This window comes from Leptinotarsa decemlineata, unplaced genomic scaffold, assembly GCF_025532065.1.
Source record: "Leptinotarsa decemlineata unplaced genomic scaffold, Ldec_3_MD MMD2_tig00026374_RagTag_RagTag, whole genome shotgun sequence".
NCBI classification, from domain to species: domain Eukaryota; kingdom Metazoa; phylum Arthropoda; class Insecta; order Coleoptera; family Chrysomelidae; genus Leptinotarsa; species Leptinotarsa decemlineata.
This window is the reverse complement of record NW_027412710.1, coordinates 2,812,542-2,823,257: the sequence shown is the minus strand read 5'-3', so window position 1 is coordinate 2,823,257 and position 10,716 is coordinate 2,812,542. Positions and strand designations below refer to the sequence as shown.

General features: G+C 40.9%; 1 protein-coding gene across 1 annotated transcript; it reads left to right on the top strand.

The window, feature by feature from the left end:
* Positions 1-220: 220 nt before the first annotated feature.
* LOC141486869 (uncharacterized) lies at positions 221-9,241 on the top strand. The gene is made up of 2 exons (XM_074185455.1): positions 221-1,626; positions 7,563-9,241. Exons 1-2 carry the CDS (start codon positions 1,195-1,197, stop codon positions 8,679-8,681), a joined length of 1,551 nt encoding a protein of 516 aa, XP_074041556.1. The 5' UTR covers positions 221-1,194; the 3' UTR covers positions 8,682-9,241.
* Positions 9,242-10,716: the final 1,475 nt, after the last annotated feature.

The window sequence follows — 10,716 nt, the reverse complement described above, 5'->3', positions numbered from 1 at the left end:
GCTCTACTCCCTTTATATCAGCGACCTTCCGAGGTCCGAGCATGTGAAGGTATCTCTCTACGCCGATGACACGACTCTCCTCTCATCTTCCTTGGGTCGGGAGCTCGGGATCGTCTATATGCAACGTGCATTGGGCGACCTCGAGCGCTGGTACCTCGAGTGGAAGATCCGAGTGAATCCGGACAAAACTCAGGCAATAACCATGGGAAGAACGATAGCTTCTCCGGCCATGAAAGTGAGAATCTCTGGAAGGGAGATTAATTGGCAAGCGCGGGTCAAGTACCTAGGTCTTCTTATAGATCGTAGGCTCACCTGGAACTTGCATCTGTTAAGCGTAAAGGCAAAAATCCAGGGTCGGGTGGCAAGCCTGTACCCTTTGATAAATAGAAATTCCAAGTTAAGCCTAAAGAATAAAATTACGATCTATAACATGATGTTCAAGTCTGTCATCATGTATGCTTCAGGCGTTTGGGGACAAGCGGCTCCGACTAACATCTCCATCTTGGAGACTCTACAAAACAAAATTCTACGGATGATTGTGAATGCTCCGTGGTTCGTGCGGAATGAAGCCATCCGCAGAGATTTGAAGCTGCCTTCCATTCAGCAATCCATTCAGTCGAGGAATCGGCGAGTTTTAGATTATGCTGAAACTCATGAAAATCCTTTAGTCAGGGAAACTATAGATTACGCTGTAGACGACCCCTCCCGATATAGAAGGCCCCGACACTCTGTCGCATAAGGCCCCTATGTCTTCAGTTAACGGATGAATAATATCTTCATCCATCTCACCCCAGCCAGGTAGGGGTATACAGCGGAGGGCGGTATGGATGTCTCAGGACTTTCATGCCACCAATAAACACCAGTCATAGCCCATTTGTCTTTCTGACAAACACCAGTTGAAAGGGGAAGGGAGCCAGGCTTCAACCTGCAGGAAATCAAGATGGATTACGTCATATTTTGTCATAGTTCCGTTTTGACAGCGGAACAGTGCTGAAGTGTCATAGCGTTCGGGTGTGTTTTCGCCAAGATTTCTGGTTGATGATCAGCCGTATTGTGGTGTTTTCTGGCTTGTGATAGTGGTTCGTTGGTTCCTTAGGGCAAACGAAGAAACGTTTCCGTTGAGTACGATTGAATATATCATTTTTCGTTGCGTTCAATTGCTCAGAGCTTTACTGTCAATTTTAAGTGAGTAGAATGTCAAGCAGCATGGAGGAAATGCTTCGCAATCTGGCTGGGAGGGACAAGACCGAGATCATTAGCATCATTTGCCAATTGATCTCGTGCTTCGGCCTAAACCAGTCAGATTTGCATGGCAATACATTGCCAATCTCTGGGCCCGGTTGTCAAAATCTGACAGACGGGAATCAGGGAGTGGCTAATGTTCCGCCTGCGAGTGAAAATTCTTTTCGCGACAGCGATCACGAGAGCGTACATTCCTCCTCTTCCTCCGTTTTGAAGAAAAGAAGAATAAGCGAAGATTTCCCACCTCTACCTGATGTTTCCACCAACAAGGTAGACGAGTGGATTAAAAAAGACAAACAACCTAAGAAAGCAAAGAGACTGCAGAAGAAGGTTGTTTTAGACGATATCAGGGACGAGGAAAACAAGTATTACTCCGAGTCCGAGGTGTACTGGTATAGCAAATAATGTGGAACAATAACAAATTGAGAAATAAACAATATTCTAATTAGAACACCTAATACGTGCCAGGACAGCTCTTTTCGATGTATGCCGATCTTATGTTATTAAAACATTATGTAACATTGAGATAGGGAAGGATTACGACGAGGATCATGTAATTGAAACAAGGTAGATCAATTTGAGTTATTCTGAATAGAGGAAGTTTTTCTACGAAGTCGTTTCATTCCGTTCCTTATAAATGAACCTGAAGTGAGTTTATTACATGGCGATCCTGCCAGGATGATTCCAGGATTACCACGTATGTTATTAACGGGTAGATACTGAGAAATAGAGACGAGTTGCATTTGACATCTTCCAACATGGGATCCACAGAGAGTAAAGAAGAAGTAATCATAAGCCAAGCCGGGAACAGTGGTGGAGTTTCAGCTAGCAATGGGTTCTCCGTTTCCGAAGTACTAGGCATAGTAGCTTTCGCCTGTTTCATTTTGGCACTCGGCGCATTTCTAATAAAGAGGTGCCAGAAATCATTAGAAAAGAAGATAAGAAGAGAGATAACGAGGAGTCAGGAGTTGGTATAGGCGTAAGGAGTGAGAAGAAAACGAATTTCATGGGTGGTTCACGCATTCCAAAGTGAAAACCAACAACAAGTAGAGTGGAAATTGGATGACACATGGAAAGACATTTTAAGGTCGTATTTATTTAGTATAAGTTTGTGTATCAATATATCGATTTATTTTCGTCTTTAGCGTAGCAAATGAGCATCATAGACTTATTTAGATACTCGTTTGAAGAACTCAAAGTTTTTAATAGGAATTTAAATAAAGATAGCAAAGAGAGGCGAGTCGATCTAAAAGCTATAAATCGCAAGTTTGAAGAATTAAATAGGATTGAATCAGAGTTAAATGAAGTGAAAAATAAATTCAATGCGGGCCCTAAAGATGCAGATATAATTCAAAAAGTTAAGTTATATGTTGAATCTTCAAACAAATTATTAGTCGATATTCGAAATACCTTAGAGACTATATTAGCTAATATTACAGAAATTACTAGAAGTTTTACAATAATGGGTGAAAAATTTGATCTCAGAATAGCGTCAAGCTTATTGCCTATAACCGACAATTCGGAGGAATCTGTAAAACAGTTAATAGATGCCATTGAATTATACGATAGTCTTTTAGACGATAATGGAAAAATAACACTAACAAACTATGTCCTTAAAACTAGATTGTCACAAAGTGCAAAGATGAGATTAGAGTCGTCATATCCGTCTAATACTGATTTAATTAAAGACATCAAAACACACTTGTTGACAAAGCATTCTGCCGCAAGTTTATCAGTTGAATTACATAACGCAAAACAAAAACATAAATCAGTGAATGAATTTGGTAAATCAATCGAGGAATTACTGGTCGATTTGACAATAGCGCAAGCCGATGGAAATGTCGAGGCAATGAAAATTCTTAAAGTTGCGAACGAAAAACTGGCAATTCATGCTTTCGCGAACGGACTGCGAAGTCACGATCTGGGAACTGTCATAAAAGCTAGGAACTATAGCGCTTTGAAAGATGCTATAACGGGAGCTGTAGATGAGGAATGTACGGGAGGTGCAACCTCTTCTTCGCAGGTGTTTCACATGCGAGGGAACTCAAAACTTAATAATTTCAACCGTACGAGTCGAGGATTTCAGCAGAATAATAGGGGAAGACCAAATTTCAGTACCGGACAATTCAATAACTCACAATCGAATAAGATCAGAGGAAGTAGTTTGCATAGTAAAAATAATTTTAGGGGTCGAAACCAGGGACATTTTCGCGGAAATTTTAGAGGGCGTTGGAATAATCACAACAACCAAGCTTTCAGTCCATCTCGAAGAGGGTTTTTTATGGAAAACGCTCAGGATGCTGAATTAAACAACCCTTCCCCGCAAGCTAATCAGTTTTTTCGGTCGAGTCAGTGAGAATGTAGGTGATTATAAGGTTTTAAGTATGAATGGTCTTAATTATGTATGTATGAAAAACGGAAAAAGTGAGTTGAAATTTTTATTGGATACGGGTGCTTCGGTAAGCGTAATTTTTACATCATGTATAAATAAAAATCAGTTTGTTGATACGACAAATAGAATCAAAATAAACGGCATAGCGGGTTTTGTCTTCACGCAAGGCTCGGCTAATATTACATTAGAACTATCTGACGTTAAGATAGGTCACGAATTTCATGTGGTGAATGACTTTGGTAGTGATATGAATGGTGTTATTGGGTCAGATTTCTTTGTCAAGCACTCTGCAATATTAAACTACGAATTATGCACATTCTCTATATATATAAACAATCGGAAACTGTCGATTCCACTGCAATCCAAGTATGAAAATTATATAACGATTCCACCAAGGTGCGAAATTATTAAATATTTGCAAGTACATAACTCAGATGATTGTATTATCATACCAGAAGAAATTTCAGAAGGTGTTTATACTGCGGGAATTATCGCAAAGCCTCACAACCACATTATACCTGTTAAAATTCTGAATATTACGGATAAAGAGGTACACTTGAAAAATTTTAGGCCCAAAACTGAAAATATTTCAGAATTTGATGTTCATACTTTTGGAAACACACACTTTTCAGTTGAGCGTATAGATAAGTTACTCAACTCCATAAATACCAAAGGTCTTAATAAGCAGGAAAAAATAGCTATTGATAAAATCTGTGCAAAATATGCGGACGTATTTCGCTTTGAAAATGACCCACTGACGGTGACAAATGTCTGTAAACAGACCATACATTTAAAAAAGGATGCCATTCCGGTATACGTAAAACCATACCGGTTACCGCATTCGCAGAAAGCGGAAATAAATAAACAAATTGACAACATGCTGTCAGAAGGAATTATAGAGGAAACAAGGTCCGAATGGTCGGCACCATTGTTAATAGTACCGAAAAAAGAGGATAGTAAGGGTAATAAACAATGGAGGATAGTTATCGATTACCGTCTGTTGAATAAACGCATTGAGGATGACAAATTTCCATTACCTTGCATAGATGAAATTTTAGACTCACTCTCCGGAGCGATGTACTTCTCACATCTTGACTTATCTCAGGGCTATTATCAGGTTGAATTGGATGCAACATCTAGAGCTTACACAAGTTTCACAACCGATAAAGGTCAGTATCAAATGACGAGATTACCGATGGGGTTGAAACTGAGTCCAAGTGCTTTCTCTCGAGCGATGACCATAGCAATGTCAGGGTTAAATTATGAGAGATGTTTCATTTATTTGGACGATTTGATAGTTTTCGGGAATAATTTGGAAGTTCATAATCGGAATTTGGTAAAAACTTTGCAGCGATTGAGACAGGTCAATTTAAAACTAAATCCTTACAAATGCGAATTCTTGAAAAAACAGATATTGTATCTGGGTCACGTGATTTCATCTGAAGGAATATCTCCAGATTTTGAAAAAATACGTGTTATACAGCAATTTCCGGTTCCAAAAGACTCGAATGAAACTAAACGGTTTGTAGCATTTGCGAACTATTATAGGAAGTTCATTCAGAATTTCGCGGATATCGCAGCACCGCTTAACAGATTGTCAAAAAAGGGTGTAGTATTCGCTTGGAGCGAAGAATGTCAAAAAGCATTCGAAACGCTAAAGCAGGCGCTGGTACAACCACCAATTCTCGCATATCCTGATTTTTCGGAATCAAACGTTTTTAAATTACGTACCGATGCCTCAAATTTGGCTATCGGAGCAGTTCTGTCAAATTCAGATGATAAGCCGGTGGCGTTCGCCAGCAGATCGCTGAATAAAGCTGAAGTCAACTATTGTGTGATAGAGAAAGAATTACTTGCTATTTGTTGGAGTGTGAAAAAATTTCGTCCTTATCTTTACGGGAAAAAGTTCATTATCCTTACAGACCATAAACCATTATTATATCTTTTCGGTATGACGAATCCTTCAAGTAGACTAACGAAATTTAGGTTAACACTAGAAGAATATGATTTTACAATAAGTTATGTTAAAGGAAAAGATAATGTAACGGCTGATGCATTAAGTCGTATAAAAATTGACTCCGACGAACTGAAAGAAATGTCAGTTAATTCCTGTCAAGTCATGAATGTCGTGACAAGGGCACAAACGAAGAAATTGGGCAACAATTCACGGGAAAAGTCCAATATCTCTTTCGATAACAGGCCTGATCATCCTGGTGTCGTAGAATTATTGAAACCACCTAAAGAATTTGTTCAGTTGTATCCTTTGTCGAAAGTTGAGTTTCAAAGAAAAAAACGTTCTGAGTGTAAAATAAAAGGGAATATATTATATGATGAAAAGGCAAATACTATTTATATGAATCGGGATGAATCTCGATCAGCGACTGCATTCGGTGCATCGTTGAGAGACCTGAAGGAAATTTGCCAAGAATATGGAATTCCAGAATTAGTTATAGTAAAAGAAGATAGATGCGCATCGTTATTAAAAAACATTTTGGAAATTCCCAATGAAATTCGAAAGGCAGGTATAAAAATAAATATAATAAAAGCTCAGCAACACATAACTAGGAAGGAAACCCAGCAATTAATTTTGAACGATTACCACATGTTACCAACGGGAGGGCATGCTGGAATTAATCGCATGTATAACAATATTAGAAAACTTTACTTTTGGTCTGGTCTCCGAAAGGATATCGAAAATTTTGTAAAACGTTGTGATGACTGTCAGAGATATAAGTACTCAAGACCGCATCGGCAACCAATGAAAATAACCACAACGGCTACCTCAGCGTTTCAGAAAGTTTTTCTTGACTTGGTGGGCCCTTTAGACCAAGACAGGGAAAATAACCGATACATTTTGACGTTGCAATGTGAGTTAACAAAATTCGTAGAAGGGTATCCATTAGAAAATAAAGAGGCAGTAACAGTCGCGAAATCATTCGTAGAAAATTTTATTTTACGATTTGGTATTCCAGAACAAGTTGTGACAGACAGAGGCACTGAATTTCTAGCGTCGACCTTCAAAGAGTCGTGCAAACTGCTAAAAATCGAACAGCTGAATTCAACGGCGTATCATCACGAAACCATTGGAGCATTGGAAAACACACATAAAAATCTAGGTGATTATTTACGCATACATGCATCAGAGCATCCAGACACCTGGAGCTCATGGATACCATATTGGTGTTTTGCATATAATAATACAGTGCATACGGAAACTCGGTATAGTCCATACGAATTGGTTTTCGGCAAAATGAGTCGAGTACCATCGAGCATTGCTACACAAGTCGACCCTGTATATAATTTCGATGATTACCCAATTCAGTTAAAATTTAGATTGCAAACAGCTTGGAATGACGCGAGAAATAATTTAATGGTATCAAAATCGTTACGAAAACAAAAACTAGATATTAAAATTAATCCTGTTAATGTTAGGATAGGTGATAAGATATTAGTAAGGAACACATCTTCAAATAAGTATGATCCTATCTTCAAAGGTCCTTATATTATAGTAGAAGATAAAGATCCAAATGTTGTAGTTAGAATAGATAATAAGCTGGTAGAAATACACAAAAATAGGACAAAATTGTTTATTGAATGAAAAAAAAAAAATATTGTTTAAAATTTTTTTTTTTCGTCATCGGGGGGAGATGTACTGGTATAGCAAATAATGTGGAACAATAACAAATTGAGAAATAAACAATATTCTAATTAGAACACCTAATACGTGCCAGGACAGCTCTTTTCGATGTATGCCGATCTTATGTTATTAAAACATTATGTAACATTGAGATAGGGAAGGATTACGACGAGGATCATGTAATTGAAACAAGGTAGATCAATTTGAGTTATTCTGAATAGAGGAAGTTTTTCTACGAAGTCGTTTCATTCCGTTCCTTATAAATGAACCTGAAGTGAGTTTATTACAGAGGTTTCGTCGCGTTCGGTGACACGAAGTCAGGCCCGCGAGGTGGCCACTTCTCTTTCAAGCGAAAATATGGACACAAGTCCAGCCATCCAAGCTGACAGTGTTTCTGATAACTCAGAACAAACTGTCAGAACTATTCAGGACCAGGAGCCTGGCCCCTCTGCCCCACGTAAGCAGAAAAACCAGCCTCCTACTAAAAAAGTTAAGATTCCACCAATTGTCGTTCGTCAGAAGGACAAATGGGTTAAGTTGATCAAAACAGCAGCCGAGGAGAAAATAAATTTCTCCAAAGCCGTCAATCTCCATAACGGCATCAAAGTTCAGCCCTCGACTCCTGACGATTATCGTCGATTGTCAAGACTTCTCGTGACGGAGAACATCCCCCATCACACTTATTCCCTCCCTGAAGACCGGCAAATCCGTGCCGTCTTCAGAGGATTACCAGAGCACTTCTCAGTTGATGATATCCGTGAGGAGTTAGAAGCCAGAGGCTTTGATCCCTCCTCAGTAACCAGGATGAAGCGAGCAAATAAGCCCTTACCCATGGTCTTGTTACTGGTCACCAAAGATCAAAAGGACATATTTGAGATCAAAGACCTCTTGAATGTGAAGGTGCAGGTTGAACCCAGCACCCCAAAACTTCGGTGGGTCAGTGTCATCGCTGCCAGCGCTTTGGCCACTGCCAAAGAAATTGCATGGCTGTCCCAATATGCGTCAAGTGCGCCGGCAGGCACCTCACCAACGCCTGCAAGAAAGCTAGGACTGACCCCCCAAAGTGCAATAATTGCAAAGGGGCACATACTGCAAACTATAGAGGCTGCCCTGAGTTCCCTAAGGCTCAGAAGTCTAGAGGCAAACCAGCTAAAAAACCATCTCCCCCAAGCAGACCTGCGGGGTCTGGTCGTGTCAAGGAAGGGGTTAGTTTTGCCAGAGCAGCATCCAAGGGTGCAAACGGCTCGGCAAAGACTGCTCCTTCTCAATCTCTGCCCTCACCTCAGACTCAGGGCTTCAGACATCTGCGCCGCATTGGAGCAGATGAAGCAATTATTCTGCAAATTCCCCGTGCTCGAAAAAATGTTCACGGTGAATAATAACGTGCTGACTGGAACTGCCAATGTCTAGACAACCGACATTGCCTAGATCTTTGAAGATAGTCTTTTGGAATGCCAATGGCTTCCTACCTAAGAAACATGACTTTGAGAACTTTCTCATAGAACATAACATCGATGCGGCTCTAATCCAAGAGACGCATCTGAGGAATGAATCCGTTGTCATTCCAAATTACAAGTTCTTCCATAGAGAACGTATTGGATGTGCTGGTGGGGGAGTTGGCATTCTTGTCAAACGATCCCTCCAGTGTGTCCAATACGGCATTGACAGTGCTCAGTTACACGGAACTGAGGCCGTAGGGGTTGAAATTCGATTGAGACGGGGTTGTCACAGATTGATCTCTGTCTATAACCCTCCGACTAATCTTACTCCCAGAACCACTGGACGAACTGCTGATGGGTAGTGATATTCCGACAATTGCTGCTGGCGACTTCAATGCCAAGCACGGACTATGGAGCAGAGCCACCAATCGAAACGGCCGAGCGCACCATGCGCATGCTGACAGACATGAACATCTCGTGCTGGGCCCAGATGAACCTTCGTTCTATCGCGGGCAGTATAGGCCTGACGTACTGGACATCGCGCTTCTCAGAAATGTCTCTCTGACCAGCGAAATTTACGTTCAGTCGGAACTGGACTCCGATCATAATCCAGTAATCCTGGTATTGGGTGATGAACTTCCTTCCCCTGATTACTGCATGGAATATAAGACGGATTGGGATGTCTTCACAGCTCAGCTCGGAGAGATGCGCGCCCCTCCTGAGGGTCTCCGCTCTCCCAACGAACTCGACGCGGCAGTCCACCGCTTCGAGATCTCTGTGAATGATGCTTTTCGGACGGCCACCTCCAGTGAGGAGTGTCCGTAGAAGAGCTACAATGAGTTTCCCCCTCGTATCAAAGCCATGATACGAGAGAGAAACCGCCTGAGAAGGCTCTATCAGCGAACACTCTTCCCTGGAGACAAAACAGCGGCAAACAGGATGGCCAATCAAGTAAAACAGGCCATCATTGATTACCGAAATGACAGGTGGGAGGAGCTGTTGGAATCCATTGAGCCTGGGAGTGACGAGCTTTGGCGAATCACTCGTAGACTCAAAGGAAAGAAGACAGCTCCCTCACCCATTCACGGAGAGCGCGGAGTATGCTACTCACCTGCCGACAAAGCATTGGCTTTTGCTGACACGATGGAACGTCAGTTTCAACTTAACGTTGACGACAATGACGACATCGACCGCGATATTCTGCTCGAAGATCGGGTTCACCGCATCCTCAGGGAGGATGACGATGATGTCATTCGTTCGGCTTCTGTGGAAGAATTAAAGGGCTACATCAAGGCTGCAAAAGCCAAGAAAGCCCCGGGGGTTGACTTAATAACAAACAAGTTATTGAAGAAGCTCCCGGAAAACTGCGTCGAGAGCCTACTGAACATCATCAACAGCTCTCTGGCTCTAAGATACTTCCCCAGAAGGTGGAAACATGCGGTCGTCGTCATGCTCCCAAAACAGGGGCAGAACCGGCTTTTCCCGCAGAATTATCGCCCGATTAGTCTGCTCTCGGCGGCGGCTAAGCTGGCTGAAAGAGTCGTACTTCAAAGGCTCAACGAAGAAGTTGAGGACCGAAATGTTCTGCCTGATGAGCAATTCGGCTTCAGGAGAGAACATTCCACTGAGTTGCAGGCTCTGAGACTGAGAGTTTTGATTTTTTTACTGAAAGACCCCGTTAATCCATTTTACTGTACATCTCTCCAGTCGTCAAAATATGCCAAAAAATTAAGTAAACAATAAAGAATGTGTATACCAAATCGAAAGATGAAACAAATACTACAAAAAAGTCAAATGTGATTTATAACATTTCTTGTAATAATTGTAACTTTGATTATATTGGAACAACATCTAGAATTCTTAAAGATAGAATAACTTCACACAAAAGTGATATAAAGCTAGATAAGAAATCATGTAAATTAGCGCAACATTCTATAGAAACAGGACATGAACCAAATCACTCTAATATTAAAGATTTACATACAGAAAGAAATATTTTCAAACGC